Below are 13492 nucleotides of genomic sequence, written 5' to 3'. Positions count from 1 at the left end.
ACCACCCGCTCATGCTGCGTCCGGACCGGTCCCGATCCCGATCGCGACCGCGACCCCGACCCCGCGCCCAGGTCCGTCGTGGGCGGGGCCGCTCAGCTCCTATTGGCACCCCGGGAGGTGGGGCCGCCGCACGTGGCGGGGGCGGAGCCTCGGGCGGGACCGCTCCGCTCCCATTGGCAGCTGGGGCGGTGTGGCCGGGGACACCTGGTGGGCTGGCAGAGCGATGACGTTGCAGCAGGACGGCGCGCGGTGCACGCCGGGAAGGCGCGGGCGCTCCGAGGGAAAAAAAGAATTTTCGCGCCTGTGCCGCCATTGGCCCGGCGGGCGGCGCGAGACACTTCCGATTGGCTGGCGCGGCGGCGCGGGGGCGTGGGGCCTCTCTGATTGGCCGGCGGGGCGGAGCGGTGGAGAGGTGCGCGGGAGGTCAGTCAGTCGGTGAGCGCCGGTGGAGTCATGAGCTGCCTCACGGTGCCCGGAGTCCACCCCGGCTCGCCCGGCCGCCCGCGCGGGCAGATACAGGTACCGACCGGCGGAGACTGGGACTGGGGAAGGGGTCTGTGCTGTGACCGGGCTGCGGGGGGTCCCGGGCCAGCGCCAGCACCAGGCGGGGAGCGGGAGCTGCCTGTGGGGTTCCGTCGCGCTTACTCCAGCCGCTGACGTCCAGTTCTGCTGCAGGTGATCTTCGGACCCATGTTCTCCGGGAAGAGGTAGGCCCGGGGCGGGCGGGAGCAGGAGGAGGTCCGTATGGGACTCAGGGGACGGTCCCGGTTCCACTGACCGCCGTCTCTCCCGCAGCACGGAGCTCATGCGGCGGGTGCGCCGGTTCCAGCTTGCTCAGTACCGGTGCCTGCTGGTGAAATACGCCAAGGACACGCGCTACGGGTCCTCCGGTGTCTCCACGCACGACAAGTGAGTCCCTGCGGCAGGGGCACTCCCCGCTGCGGGCCCAGCAGCTCGGCTGCGGGCCTCACCTGCTCTCCCTTCCCAAGGAGCACCATGGAGGCCGTGCCAGCCTGTCTCCTCAAGGACGTGTACCAGGAGGCGCTGAGCTCCACAGTCATCGGCATCGATGAGGGCCAGTTCGTAAGTGCCAGGGCAGGTCCTGGGGAGCCCTGCAGGATGGGAGCTCCCCCCTGCAGCCCAGGGTCTAAATCCTCTGGGGGATAGGGGGAGGAATATTCTGGGGCTATTTGATCCCCCTGTGCTTGTATAGTCAAACCCTGTCCTTCCTGGAGGCTGAGGACAGTGGGGCTGGAGCCCATTTTATGGGTAGGCAGCATGGCTCCATTTTATTCTGTGCCCTGCGCTGCTGGATCCTGAGCAAAGTACTGCACCTTCTTCCTCCTGACGCTGTTTCGGTACCTTCTCTAGTTCCCAGACATTGTGGAGTTCTGTGAGATGATGGCCAACACTGGGAAAACCATCATTGTTGCTGCTCTTGATGGCACTTTCCAGAGAAAGGTAAAACATTTGTTTCAGTACAGTGGCTGCTTTGAACCCCTCATAGAACCATCCAACAGAACCATCCTGCTGTCTTGGCACAGGCCTTTGGGAGCATCCTGAACCTGGTGCCACTGGCAGAGAGCGTGGTGAAGCTGAACGCTGTGTGCATGGAGTGCTACCGAGAGGCCTCCTACACAAAGAGGTTGGGAGCAGAGAGGGAGGTGAGTTCTAAGGAGCCAGGCGGAGAGAGCTGGGCTGGTTCAGCCTGGAGAAGAGAAGGCTCCTTAAGGGGAGACCTTAGAGCAGCTTCAGTGCCTAAAGGGGCTCCAGGAAACCTGGAGAGGGGCTTGGGACAAGGGATGCAGGGACAGGCCAAGGGGAATGGCTTTAACCTGCCAGAGGGGAGACTGAGATGAGCTCTTAGGCAGAAGCTCTTTCCTGTGAGGGTGCTGAGGCGCTGGCACAGGGTGCCCAGAGAAGCTGTGGCTGCCCCATCCCTGGCAGTGTTCAAGGCCAGGTTGGACACACGGGCTTGCAGCAAGCTGCTCCAGTGGAAGGGGTCCCTGCCTGTGACAGAGGAGTGGAGCTGGATGAGATTTAAGGTCTAGCCCAAACCAGTCTGGGATTCCCTTGGAAGAGAAAGCCCTGCAGTAGCTTCACCTTGCCAGTCCTGCTGGTCTTGAGGCATCTCCTCAAGGGGGGCTGAGCTCTGCAGTCACTCCGCCAATTTTCCTGCCAGGTTGAGGTGATTGGAGGAGCGGACAAGTACCACTCCGTCTGCAGAGCCTGCTACTTCCGCCATCAGCCCCCTCAGCCTGGGCTGGAGAACAAGGAGAACATGCCCCTGATGCTGAAGCAGCTCAATGTGGCTGCCTCCTGCCGCAAGATCTTTGCTTCCTGACTGCTGGGCTCCTGCTTGCAGGAGGCCAAGTGGAAGGCAGCTGAAGGCTACTGCTCTGACTTCCTCTGCTTCAGCAGAACTGAACTGCCCAGTGCCTCCTGCAAAGCCCCTGCCACTCCCCTGCTCCAGGCACGGGGAGGAAGAGGATCAGCTGCACCTGATGCAGAAGTGGAAGCCTGGTTCAAAGGGAGTTCCTGTCTCAGAACACGGGAAGGGATGGGTATAGCTACTGATGCTGCCACCAAACCAGCCCTGGAACCCTGTCACAGCAGTCGGGCTGCAGGTTCCCACTGCTCCAGCCACTCTCCTGGGCTGCGCATAGGCTCAGCCTGGCTCTGGTGGCTGGTTCCCTCGCCTGGGAACGGAGTTGTTTCTCTCTAGTGCCCTGTTGCTAAATCCCAGGTTTTTTAAGATGCAATGTACAGTAACCCAGTGTTTTTAACCCACTTCCCTTTTCCATGCAGTCCAAGGGGATAACCCATCCCTCAGCCTGGCTTTCAGTGTTCCCTTTGAATGACTGCATGTGGCTCATCCCTTTGCTGTTACACTCTTGATCTAATTGTCCTGTAAATCTTTTTTGAAACAGAAGAGGGGGAAAGGCAGGGTGACTGGCAGCTTGACAGCAGGCTCTTACTAGTGTTAGTCTAGCAGTAGTCTCTGTATTAAGACAGGGTCCTTTTGGAAGGGGGTTTTGCTCAGGGCCAAGCTCGGTGCTGCCCCTTCAATGCTCAGTTACTGTGAAGTGGTTGGAGGCTCAGGACTTAGACTGTCAAGGGTTGGGCTGCTGTTCCTTCAAAGACCCAGTGGTTTGGAGAAGGGTCTCTGCTTTGGGTGAGCGGTTCTCAGCTCTTAGTCATGTACATTGCTGCCTTCTGAGCCCTCTGAAACTTCTCAAGGCTCATTCCTCTGCTGCAGGTTGGCTGAAGGATCCTCTTCTCCCTTTGTTTGACTTTTGGCTTTCTGGAAGGTTTGGGTTTTCTTCCTTATTCCTCCCAAAAGTGCTTTTACCTTTAAGCCAGTGCCCACAAGCTCCAAACAGCATTTCTTGGTTCTGGCCAGCTCACACTTCCCTATGCAATGCAGTGGTTTCTGCGTACACCCACCAGACAGGAGGAGGGACCTCCCCAGCAGGTTATAACACCATCTGGTAAGCGTATGTGCCTCTGCATTACTCGAGGTGGTGACAGTTCTAGCACACACAAGTGGGAGCGCCAGGCCTGGGCTTTCCCCTTTAATAAATAATATGATGAATTAAGCTTAATAAATAACTTAATGAGTTTCTGTGTGTGTTTTATACCAGTCTGCTCTGAGCAGGCTCCCCTGCAGGGACCAGCATGGGCTGATAGCTTGTAGCAGCTGCCTATGCTGCAGCCCAAACCTACCCAACAAACTAAAAATAGACCTGGCATGAGTGTGCTGTTTGCAGTGCAGGAGCTGGCTGGGGCTGCTCTGCTGCTCCCTAGCCTGGGGGCCCCGGCCCCTGGGGGAGAGGAGGAGGAAGAATCCTGCTTTGCTTCCCCAGAGAACAGAGGCGTAGGGGGAGCGAGGTGAAAAAGTTTATTTCATATCTACGGTGACAAAGAACTACTCGAAGGCCAGCCCCAGCAGCGCCAGCTCACACACCACACTGCTGCTGGGTGCAGCAGCACGCACACCCTGAGATAGGCAGCCCACACTGGTGCCTTGGCATGGGCTGAGAGCTGAGTGGGGTGTGGAATGGAGAGGCAAGTGCAGGGGCTGCAGCAGCAGGAATTGCACCCAGGGCCCCTGTTGGAGATCAGGGTCAGCCCTGGGCCCACTGAGAGATCTCAGCACTTACTGCTCCCACAGACCCCCAAACAGCATCACTCAGCACTGGCAGCTCTGGTGCAGGCTGTGGGAAGGCACAGCAGAGTTTAGAGCCAAGATAAGACAGGGCTTTGGCATGAAGCTCACCCAGCAGCAGCGGAGGGGAAGGCACGGGAGAAGCAGGAGCCGGATGGCCCGGCTGTGCTATGGCAGCAAAAGCTGGCACTTGAGGAGTTGCAGCCAGCAGGGCTGGAAAGGCACCAGAACAGGGCAGCAGTCATGGGTATGGCCAGGACAGAGCCAGGGGTGCAAACCACACGTTCACCCCACAGCAGCTTCCCCAGGGGCAGCAGCTTGGCCTCACAGGGCCAGCCCCACACACTCACCCTCCCCACAGCCCCAGGGCTGCACTCAGCAGTTGTGCATTGCACACTGGGTCCCAGCATTGGGGAGCTCAGATCCTGCACCCCACACCACGGCCAGTGGCCTTCACAGAAAGCAGCAGCCACTTTCCCACCCACTGTCCCCCTTCACATGGCAGGTCCCTCCCCTGCATGCCACAGCAGAGCACTGCACCGGTGCAGCCATTCCTGCTGGGCCCCAGCCGCAGCTCAGTACACTGGCGGCGGCTGGTACCCCTCAGGGGCTTCTGCCGTACGGGTGAAAGGTGGCTGCTGGTAGCTCTCATGGCTGATGTTCGGGTAGCTGGAGTAGGGAGTTGAAACCTCCGGGCTGGGGTCAATGTAGCTTTGAGCAAAGTCCTCCACCCCCATTTTGTACCTCTTGTAAGCAAAGGTGATCAGTAGGCCCTGGAGAGACAAGGGGCCAGTGGCATCAGGGCTATGTGGTCTGGGAGCCCCTGCACCACCCTTTCGAGCACAGCAGTGCCCAGCTCCCCCGCGGCAGAACTCACCCAGGAGAAGATGGAGAAGAAGCTGAAGGTGATGGCAGCACGGGCAGAGTCAGCCCCGATGTGCACATCCTCGGCCCGTGTCCAGGCCCACTGGTTGGTCAAGAAACAAAAGCCAACAAACCACAGGAACGTCCAAAGACCTAAAGGGGGAAGGCAGGAGCATGAGGGGCCGGGGCTGCATCCTGCTGCTCTCAGGAGGGTCCCCAGCCCTGACCCTGCTCCCACCAGGCTGCATAGGGCTGGTGGCTGACGCAGGCACCCAGCACAGCCTCACAGGCTCCTCAGACTGCCTTGAGCAACGAGCGCGTGGCTCATGGGCAGTGTTCCAGGCAGTAGCGACTCCCTTCGCCAGGCACCAGCAGCCACGTCATGGGACAAGGGCAGCCATTGTGGCACCCGCACGCACCTGAGAAGCCAAGGTCTGCGAGGACCAGGTACTTGCGGTCGGTGGTGTTGCTGATCTGTGGGAAGTAGATGTCCACCATGAAGAAGAAGATGCAGGCGAGGAAAGCGATGACACCGATGCCGATGCCGTAGCGACAGGCATCCTCGTTGTGGTTGAAGATGCAGAAGAGCTGGGAGGAGCTGGGGTTGTTGGTGTAGCCCTCCCCGATCAGGCATGAGAAGACGATCAGGGCGAAGACCTGCGGAGACGGGAGCAGGCGTCCGGTGGGCAGCACCGGGGCCGAGGAGTCCTGCCAGGGCTGAGGCACCGGCACGGGCCGGGCCGGGCTCCGCTGAGGGCTCGCATCGCGGCTGCGCCGGGCCGGGAGACAGAAAAAGAAGGGGAAGGAGAAGGCAGTGGCGGGCGGGCTCCGGGGCGGGCAGAAGGGAGGGGAACGCCGGGCTGGGGGGGTTCGGAAGGGGCGGGCGAGAGGGAGAGGAGGGGAAGGTCGGGCCGGGCCGTGCGGGCTCCGGGGTGCGGCACCGGCCCTCCCGCAGTCCCTCCAGTCCCGACTCACCGCGCTGGCGATCCTTGCCACGACCTGCGGCTGCTGCACGAAGTGGCCCAGATCGAATGCGCCGCCAGCCTTGGCCGCTCCGTAAGCGCCGCCACCGCCGCCCTCCATCGCGCCGGAGCTGCCGCCGCGTCCCCGCTGCTTCTGCGCGGTACCGCCCCGAGGCGGGGCGGGTGGTCCCCGCTGCCAACGGGGCGGGGAGGGCGGGCTCAGGCTGTTGGGGCTGGGTCCCCTCCAACCTGGCCACTGAGCGCAGCTCCAACCCCGCGCCCAACCCCGGTAGCTCCGGGCTTCGCTGTCGCTCGGTCCTGCGCAGTTGGGAGGGCGATAGCTGCGCACGGGGAGCCCCGGCCCCACAGCAGCTCCACGCGGTCCGCGGCGGAGGAGCGCTCGGCACCTCCCGACGTCCTTTGTGCCACGGGACAGGCTCGGCCTCGCGGCGGGTCTCGGTGAGCGCGACCGGTGGGGAGCGGGGTGCTCCGCTGGGGGATCACCCGCCGCCCCTCGCCGGCACCGGGAGCGCTGGGCTGGCCTGGGCAGTCAGCTGGATGGGGCGGCTTCGCTCCCGCGCCGAGACGCCAGTTCCTGGTGCCGGAGCAAGGAGGGAGCTGTCGGAGGGGCTGGGGATCGGGCCGGGAGCTTCGCGGGTGCCACCGCCTGCCCGGAGCAGCCTTAGTCCGCCCTGGGAGGGCTACCGAGGCTTGGGGTGGTGGAGGGGGAGGAGGGACAGGAGGAAGGAGAAGGCGCTGGGGCTCCTGCAGGCGAGGGGCAGCGGGACGCGAGCGGCGGGGCCCCGGCGGAGCCTCTCTCTGGTCCCGGGAGGGCACTGGCGGGGGGGGACAGGTACTGCTCTGCTCGGGGGGAGAAAGCAGCTCGAGCTCGCAGGGCCAGTTCGAGCCCCATGGGCCCGGAGTCCTCGCCGCCCCGGGACCGCGGGTGCCGGTCGGAAGCGCAGAGCCCCGGAGGCGGGCGGGCTCCTCTGGCGCAGACCGGGGCTGGTGCGGGCGCCCCGTGCGGCGGGACCTGCTCGGCGGAACCTGCGCCGCTCCCCGCTGCCCTTCCTTCCTGCCCCTCCGCAGTTCCCAGCCCGCTGGCCTGGGGCCGGGCTGACCGTGTGCTCCTCACGGGTTTAGATACGGGTTTAGCCCCACAGTCCCGGTTTGCCCTGACACCCCATCCCAACGGCCGGCACCCCACGGGCAGCTGAGGAAATCGGGGTGCCGTGGCATGGTGCCTGCTGACCCCTGTCTGCTCACCGTAGCAGGGCACATACTGGAGGGAGTGCAGTGCCACCAAGACCCCTCGGCCCTGCAGGATGTCCCAGCCACCCACCTTTACCCTCCACATCTCTGAGGACACCGGGAGTGATGGGTGTGTACAAGCGGTGCCTCCAGCATCCTGCCCCCCAACAGGCTCTGGGTGCCTGTGCCATGGGGTGGCATGGCCGGGCTTTGGGTTGGCACTGGCGCTTTGCCATGGCTCCAGGCCCTGGAGCCTTCCCCCAGCCTTAAGAGAACAGGTCTGTGTCCCCACAGCGAGGAGCTGAGCCCAGACAATGAAGGAGCCCTGCACACCTCCTTCCACCAGCTCATCCAGGAGCAGAGCAGCTTGATGGAGGCAGGTCTGGAGCTGGAGATGCAGAATAGGAGCAGAGGTAAAGCCTCATGGCCACAGTCAGGGTGGGACAGGGACAGTGTTTGTGCCTGGACCGGCTGCGGCCAAAGGATGTGCAGGAGCCTGCTGACCATTCGCCAGTGCAGGCAGCACGACAGACCTGCCCTTGGGGACATGGAGACTGGCCCTGGAGAAGGGGGTGTGCCAGAAGGAGCACACACCGGGGCAGGTGCCTGGCTTTAGTGCCAGAGCAGGGCAGCAAAGGTGCAGGGACTAGAGCCATGTGTGCTCTGGCTCTCACTGCTCTATGTTCTGCCCTCCCTCTCCCAGAGCCTTTGGCCTGCCAGGCTACCCCAGACATCGATGCCACAGCCTGGCCAGAGCCCGGACAGGGTGAGCAGCACCCCGGGTACTCCTCTGCTTCCCTGCGGATCCTTGCCAGCATGCCCAGCCGCACCATCGGTAGGTGCCATCCAGCAGCCCCAGACCCAGGAGCTCTCCTGTCCCCTTTGTGTCCTGTGGGCACCCACCCTGTGCCTGCTGTCGCTTGCAGGGCGTAGCCGTGGGGCCATCCTATCCCAGTACTACAACCGCACGGCACGGCTGCGGCGCCGGAGCAGCCGCCCGCCCCTGCAGCAGCTCTGCCGTGCAGCGCGGCCCAGCCTGCGGCTGTACGACCTGGAGACCGACCCCACCACAGCCACACTGCAGGGTGAGCATCACCGGGCACTGTCCCCACAGCAGGTCTGGGACAGGCACGTCCTGGTGGCTGCATCCTGCTGAGCCCCTTGTGCCCCCAGACAAGCGAAGCCTGCTGGTGAATGAGCTACTGAGCCTCTCGCCCAGCCACCGCAGCCACATGCTGCTTACTGTGCCTCTCTGCCTGGCAGAGAAACGCGCCCTCAGGTATGTCCGGTCCCACTGGCCCCACAGGGCTCCCACAGCCAGAGCTGTCCCGGGGCCCACACCCCCTCTGACACCCTTCTCTGCTGGGCAGGCAGGAGCTGAGTGGGCAGGGGAGCCCCCCAAGGCACTGTGACCAGCACCAGGAGCCCTCTCTCTGCGGAGTGTCCAAGGACCATATCATCCTCGTAAGTCCAGGGCATGGGTGTGTGGAGCAGCATCGGGGGCTCCACTGCAGGGTCCAACCTCAGTGCTCTCCTTGTGCTCTCCCTGCAGTGCTGCCGCAGGCTCTGGTACAGGCTCCTGTCCCTGCTTCCCGCCATGCAGCCCTGGCACTACTCACTGAAGCAGATTGGTGGCCGCTTCGGCTCCAGTGTCCTCTCCTACTTCCTCTTCCTCAAGACGCTCCTTATGCTCAACATCATCTCATTCCTCATCCTCCTGGTCTTTGTGGTGGCCCTGCAGGCTGCGTATCCCCCTGCCTCAGCCAACCCTCAGCCCTTCACTGGCCTTGAGCTCCTCACAGGAGCGGTAAGCATTGCACCACTGCCAGTGCGTCCCCAGAGCAGGAGCTGCTACCAGCCCGGGGTCCAGCCCTGCATCCCCCCCACCCCCAGCAATGCCCCATCCTTGTCCTGCATCCCCACCACAGTGATGCCCTAGTCCCTCCCCTTGCACAGCCAGGGCACTGGGATCATCAGTGCTGGGGGTGCAGAAGGGGGCCCTGGTGCTGCCCCATCCCAGGGCTCTCTCCCCACGGGCTGGCCCAGATGTGCCAGGCTGGGCAGGGAGCCGTGTGCCCCATCGTGCCTTTCCACAGGGGTACTTCACTCACTCGCTGCTCTACTATGGCTACTACAGCAACACCACCCTCAACAGCCCCTGCGCCTCCAGCCCCAGCATGTGCCCCCTTGCAATCCCCTCACTCCCATACAACATGCCCCTGGCCTACACGTCCAGTGTTGGGGTCTCCTTCCTCATCACCTGTGTCTTGCTGGTGTACAGGTGGGTTGGCAGCACCTCGGGCACTGCAGCCTTCACCCAGCACTGGTGCTCTGACACTTTCCTCTTCCTGCAGCATGTACTGCTCTTTCGGGGAGAGCTACCGTGTAGGCAGCTCCTTGCAGGACCTGCCTGTCAGAGTGTTCTGTGCCTGGGACTTCAAGGTGGTCCAGAGGCGCTCAGTGAAGCTGCAGTGTGAGAACATCTGCACCCAGCTGAAGGTGAGCACTGGGCTTGATCCTTCACACTCTGGGTCCCACCTGGCTGCAGCCCCGGAGCAGGTTGGGCAGCACTGGCTCTGCTCTACAGGAGCTGCTGGCGGAGCAGCACTCCCGCTCCCGCCCGCGGAGCCTCTGCCAGCGCCTGGGCCGCACTGTGGTGCTGCTCCTGGCCTGGCTGCTGTCGCTGAGCACGGTGCTGGGCTGCGCCGTGGCTGTGCACTGCTTCTCACAGCACATGCACATGGTGAGTGCTGCCCTTCGCCCTGGTGCTGGGCTGGGTGCTGGGTAGGCCGTGAAGCAGCCCTGGAGACATGGGCAGCCCCACGGCGTCATTCCCCGTGTCCTCACTGAGGTGCTGCTTGCCAGGTCCAGCAGGATCACCGGGCACAGGGAGGGGGGGAGCAGCAGCAGGAAACCCTCCTGCTGGCCCTGCCGCTCGTGGTGTCTGGGCTTAACGCGGTGATGCCCCATCTGTACAACCTGCTGGCGGCGTGGGAGAGGCAGGACTACCCCGGGGCTCAGGTCTATGTGGCCATCTGCAGGTAGGGTGGATGGGAGCATCCTGCTCCCCACCTGCGGTGTGAGGATGCTTTGGGGCTGGGCACTCTGTCCATGGGCTCAGCCCCCCCAACCCAAGGGCTCAGGGGCTCCTGGCTCTGATCCTGCTCCTCAGGAACCTCATTCTGAAGATGGTCCTGGTTGGTCTGCTCTGCTATCAGTGGCTCAGCCGGAGGGTTGTCTGCTCAATGGAGGAGGTCAGTGCTGCCATGCAGGGTCGGGCTCTGTGTGGGTCAGTGCAAGGGGCACCCAGCACTCATGTGAGCCCCCTGGAACACAACATCCAGACTGTCCCTTGCCCAGGGAGCACAGAGCAAAGCCAAGGCTGCAGCAGGGCTCTGCATCACAAGCACCATCTGCTCCTTTGCCAGGGAGAGGCGGGAGACAGCCAGCCAGGGGCTCTCCAAGTTTGGGGCGGCTGGGAAAGGGGTGCAAGGGAGGAAAAGGTCCCACAGCCCCTCACAGCCACGGGACGGTTGAGGAGGAGAAGCCTCATTGCCAGCTTGATGTCTTGACATGGTGGAGCGGTGGGCCAGTGGGAGCCTCGTGGGGCTCAAGTGCAAGTCCTGCATGTGTGCTGGGGCAATCCCAAGCACAGATATAGGCTGGGTGGAGAATGGTTTGAGAGCAGCCCTGAGGAGAAGGGCTTGGGGTGATGAGAGGCTCAGCATGAGCCAGCAGTGTGCACTGCCAATGAGTCTGTGCCACTCCGTTTGTTTCCCCAGTGCTGGGAGACGTGTGTGGGGCAGGACCTGTATCGCTTTGTGGTGATGGACTTTGTATTCACGCTGCTGGACACGCTCTTCGGAGAGCTGGTGTGGAGGTAACTGCCCTGGGAGGTGTTCTCTGGCAGTGACAGCCCTGGCCCGGCCCCGGCTCTGCTGCCATAGCCCCAGCAGCAGTGTGGGAGCAGAGCTCTGCCCCTGCCCAGGCTCGTCTTGGAGAAGAGGCTGAAGAGGAACCAGAAGCCCGAGTTTGACATCGCCCGGAACGTGCTGGAGCTGATCTATGGGCAGACCCTGACCTGGTGAGATGCGTCCTACCCGGCACAGCTCCTTCCTCTGCTGCCCAATGCCCTGCAAGTGCTGGGGCTGGCTGGGACTGGGCACTGGGAACTCAGTGGGGTCATGGGAGACACCCCAGCCTCGCACAGGTGGGACGAGGGCAACAAATCAAAACAGGCAGGGGCACATTTGCCAGCTCTTGGCTGTGCAGAAGCCTGAGCAGAGCTGGTGTGGGTGCCGCACTGCTGCCTCCCTGGGGCTCGGACCCGGCTCAGTGCATGGTCCCCCTCTCCCAGGCTGGGTGTTCTCTTTGCACCGCTCCTGCCGGCCGTGCAGGTCCTGAAGCTGCTGCTGCTGTTCTACATCAAAAAGGTGAGAGCTGCCCCTTCCCCATGACTGTGCAGTGCCACAGGCTGCCCTGTAGCCACCAGCGTGGCCTCGGGAGCAAGGACAGGGTGTCTCCAGGCTTGCTCAGTGGAGGAGATGAAGGGGACAGCATATGTCCTGCTCATGTTCCTGTGGCTGCTTCCCTGAGCCCAGGACTGTGCTCCGTGCCTGCAGACCAGTCTGGTGCACAACTGCCAGTCCCCGAGCAAGCCCTGGCAAGCGTCTCACATGAGCACCATGTTCATTGCCCTGCTCTGCTTCCCATCTTTCCTGGGTGCAGCCATCTTCCTCTTGTACACCATCTGGTCGTGAGTATGTGCCGGACCACGGCTTGGGCACAGAACTGCTGCTGCCTGCTGAAGGAGATGGTGCCTCCAGCCCTGATGGCACGTGGAGCACATCAGCCTGGCACAGGGCTGCGCATCGCTGCCATGGGCAGGGAGATGCTGCCCAGCTGCTGGTCACTGCACACAGCACAGCAGCAGTTGGACTGTGACCACTGCTCCCAGCTATTCCTGGTGCAGGACAAGGGGGATGGTTGGGCAGGCTGGTCCCTGGAGGGTTGGATCTCTGAGGCTGGGCAGTGCCCTAGGCCATGGGCTGCCCATGACTCTGACCAGCCCCATCGGTCTGTGTGCTCAGGGTGCAGCCATCGGAAACCTGTGGTCCCTTCCAGGGGCTGGAAACCATCTACAAGTCCTGGCAGACCTGGGGGCAAGTCCTGGAGAAGTCCAACCCCAACATCACCTGGTTCACCTGGGCCCACCAGCACCTGGTGGAAAACCCGTTCCTCCCGTTCTTCATCTCGGGGGTCCTGCTGTGAGTATGGACCCGAGGCTGCCCCCAGGGATGTGCTTTGGGGTGCCCTGTCACAGCCCCGAGCAGGGCTGGAGCCAGGGTCACTCCAGGGCACGGTGTCCTGGGTGCTGCCATCCCACCTCACTGTCATTGCAGAGCCGGGATCTACTTCAACATCCAGGTGCTGAGAGGCCAGCGCAGGATCATCCATCTGCTGAAGGAGCAGATCGCCAACGTGCGTGAGCTCAGCCTGGCTGCTGCAGCCCTGGCGTGGCCGTGATCGGGCTTGCTCGATGTCAACTCAGACATCCCAGAGCAAGTCCCGTGGCTGCTCACTGCAACGTCTCTCATTGCAGGAAGGGGAAGATAAAGTATTTCTCATTCAGAAGCTTCACTCCGTGTACGAGCAGAGGGGGAGACATGCCTGAGCCCAGGTGAGCCCTGCACGGGCAGGACAGGGACTGCCAAGGCTCTCAGCTGGGCACATGGGCATTCCTCTGCTCTGTGCTGGAATGGTGGGAGCAGCATGGCCAGGGCCAGTCCCACTGCTTGCTGGGGAGCAGGAATGTGCAGGAGGTGCTGGGCTGAGCCTAGCATTCCATGTCCACTCGCTCCGCTGGCACAGGCAGCCAGGGATGCAGGGCTGAGCCTGCTGGGGAGGCGCCCAGGCTGCTCCGATACCTAGTGTGTCCCAGGGGATGCTGGATCCCTGGTGCTGCTGCCTGAGAATGGCTCCAGCTGACTGCAGAGCCAGGATCAGGATTGGGATAGGACTGGGGCAGGGAACAGGAGGTGGCTGGGGACATTTAGAGGGAGGCAGAACGGGGCAGCAGACAGTGTCTCAAGGTCTGTATCTGTCCTCATAGTGTCAGTCGCCCCAGGAAGGAGCAGGACGGGACAGGACTCTGCTCACAGTCAGGGGATGGATCTCTCTGTCTTTCAAAGCCATTGCAGTGATGGAAGCAGCAGGACCATGAGGTGCTGTGGAAGATCCTCTCCTC

General features: G+C 62.8%; 3 protein-coding genes across 4 annotated transcripts; 2 read left to right on the top strand and 1 right to left on the bottom strand.

Moving 5' to 3' along the window:
* Positions 1-98: 98 nt before the first annotated feature.
* On the top strand, positions 99-2344 carry TK1 (thymidine kinase 1; the record flags this gene model as incomplete). The annotated part of the gene is made up of 7 exons (XM_080629340.1): positions 99-519; positions 676-707; positions 796-909; positions 990-1083; positions 1372-1461; positions 1545-1664; positions 2183-2344. Exons 1-7 carry the CDS (start codon positions 454-456, stop codon positions 2342-2344), a joined length of 678 nt encoding a protein of 225 aa, XP_080485466.1. The 5' UTR covers positions 99-453.
* A 1543-nt stretch (positions 2345-3887) lies between these two features.
* On the bottom strand, positions 3888-6168 carry SYNGR2 (synaptogyrin 2). 2 transcript variants are annotated; one of them, XM_080629318.1, is made up of 4 exons: positions 6008-6168; positions 5452-5689; positions 5046-5185; positions 3888-4941 (listed from the first exon to the last, which is right to left on the bottom strand). In XM_080629318.1, exons 1-4 carry the CDS (start codon positions 6113-6115, stop codon positions 4744-4746), a joined length of 684 nt encoding a protein of 227 aa, XP_080485444.1. In that variant the 5' UTR covers positions 6116-6168; the 3' UTR covers positions 3888-4743. The 2 variants fall into 2 exon arrangements, with proteins under 2 accessions (XP_080485444.1, XP_080485443.1); XM_080629317.1 differs by having other exon boundaries at positions 5452-6168.
* A 166-nt stretch (positions 6169-6334) lies between these two features.
* TMC6 (transmembrane channel like 6) lies at positions 6335-13382 on the top strand. The gene is made up of 21 exons (XM_080629321.1): positions 6335-6453; positions 7266-7375; positions 7540-7658; positions 7949-8080; positions 8172-8330; positions 8419-8524; positions 8616-8709; positions 8798-9052; positions 9342-9526; positions 9600-9744; positions 9833-9988; positions 10111-10286; positions 10418-10499; positions 11028-11125; positions 11234-11329; positions 11603-11678; positions 11868-12001; positions 12336-12512; positions 12648-12726; positions 12848-12925; positions 13358-13382. The coding sequence occupies exons 2-20, from the start codon at positions 7320-7322 to the stop codon at positions 12917-12919; spliced, it is 2397 nt and encodes a 798-aa protein (XP_080485447.1). The 5' UTR covers positions 6335-6453; positions 7266-7319; the 3' UTR covers positions 12920-12925; positions 13358-13382.
* Positions 13383-13492: the final 110 nt, after the last annotated feature.

Source organism: Psittacula echo, assembly GCF_963264785.1.
Source record: "Psittacula echo genome assembly, chromosome: 14".
Classification (NCBI taxonomy): domain Eukaryota; kingdom Metazoa; phylum Chordata; class Aves; order Psittaciformes; family Psittacidae; genus Psittacula; species Psittacula echo.
This window is presented reverse-complemented; position numbering and strand designations above follow the sequence as displayed.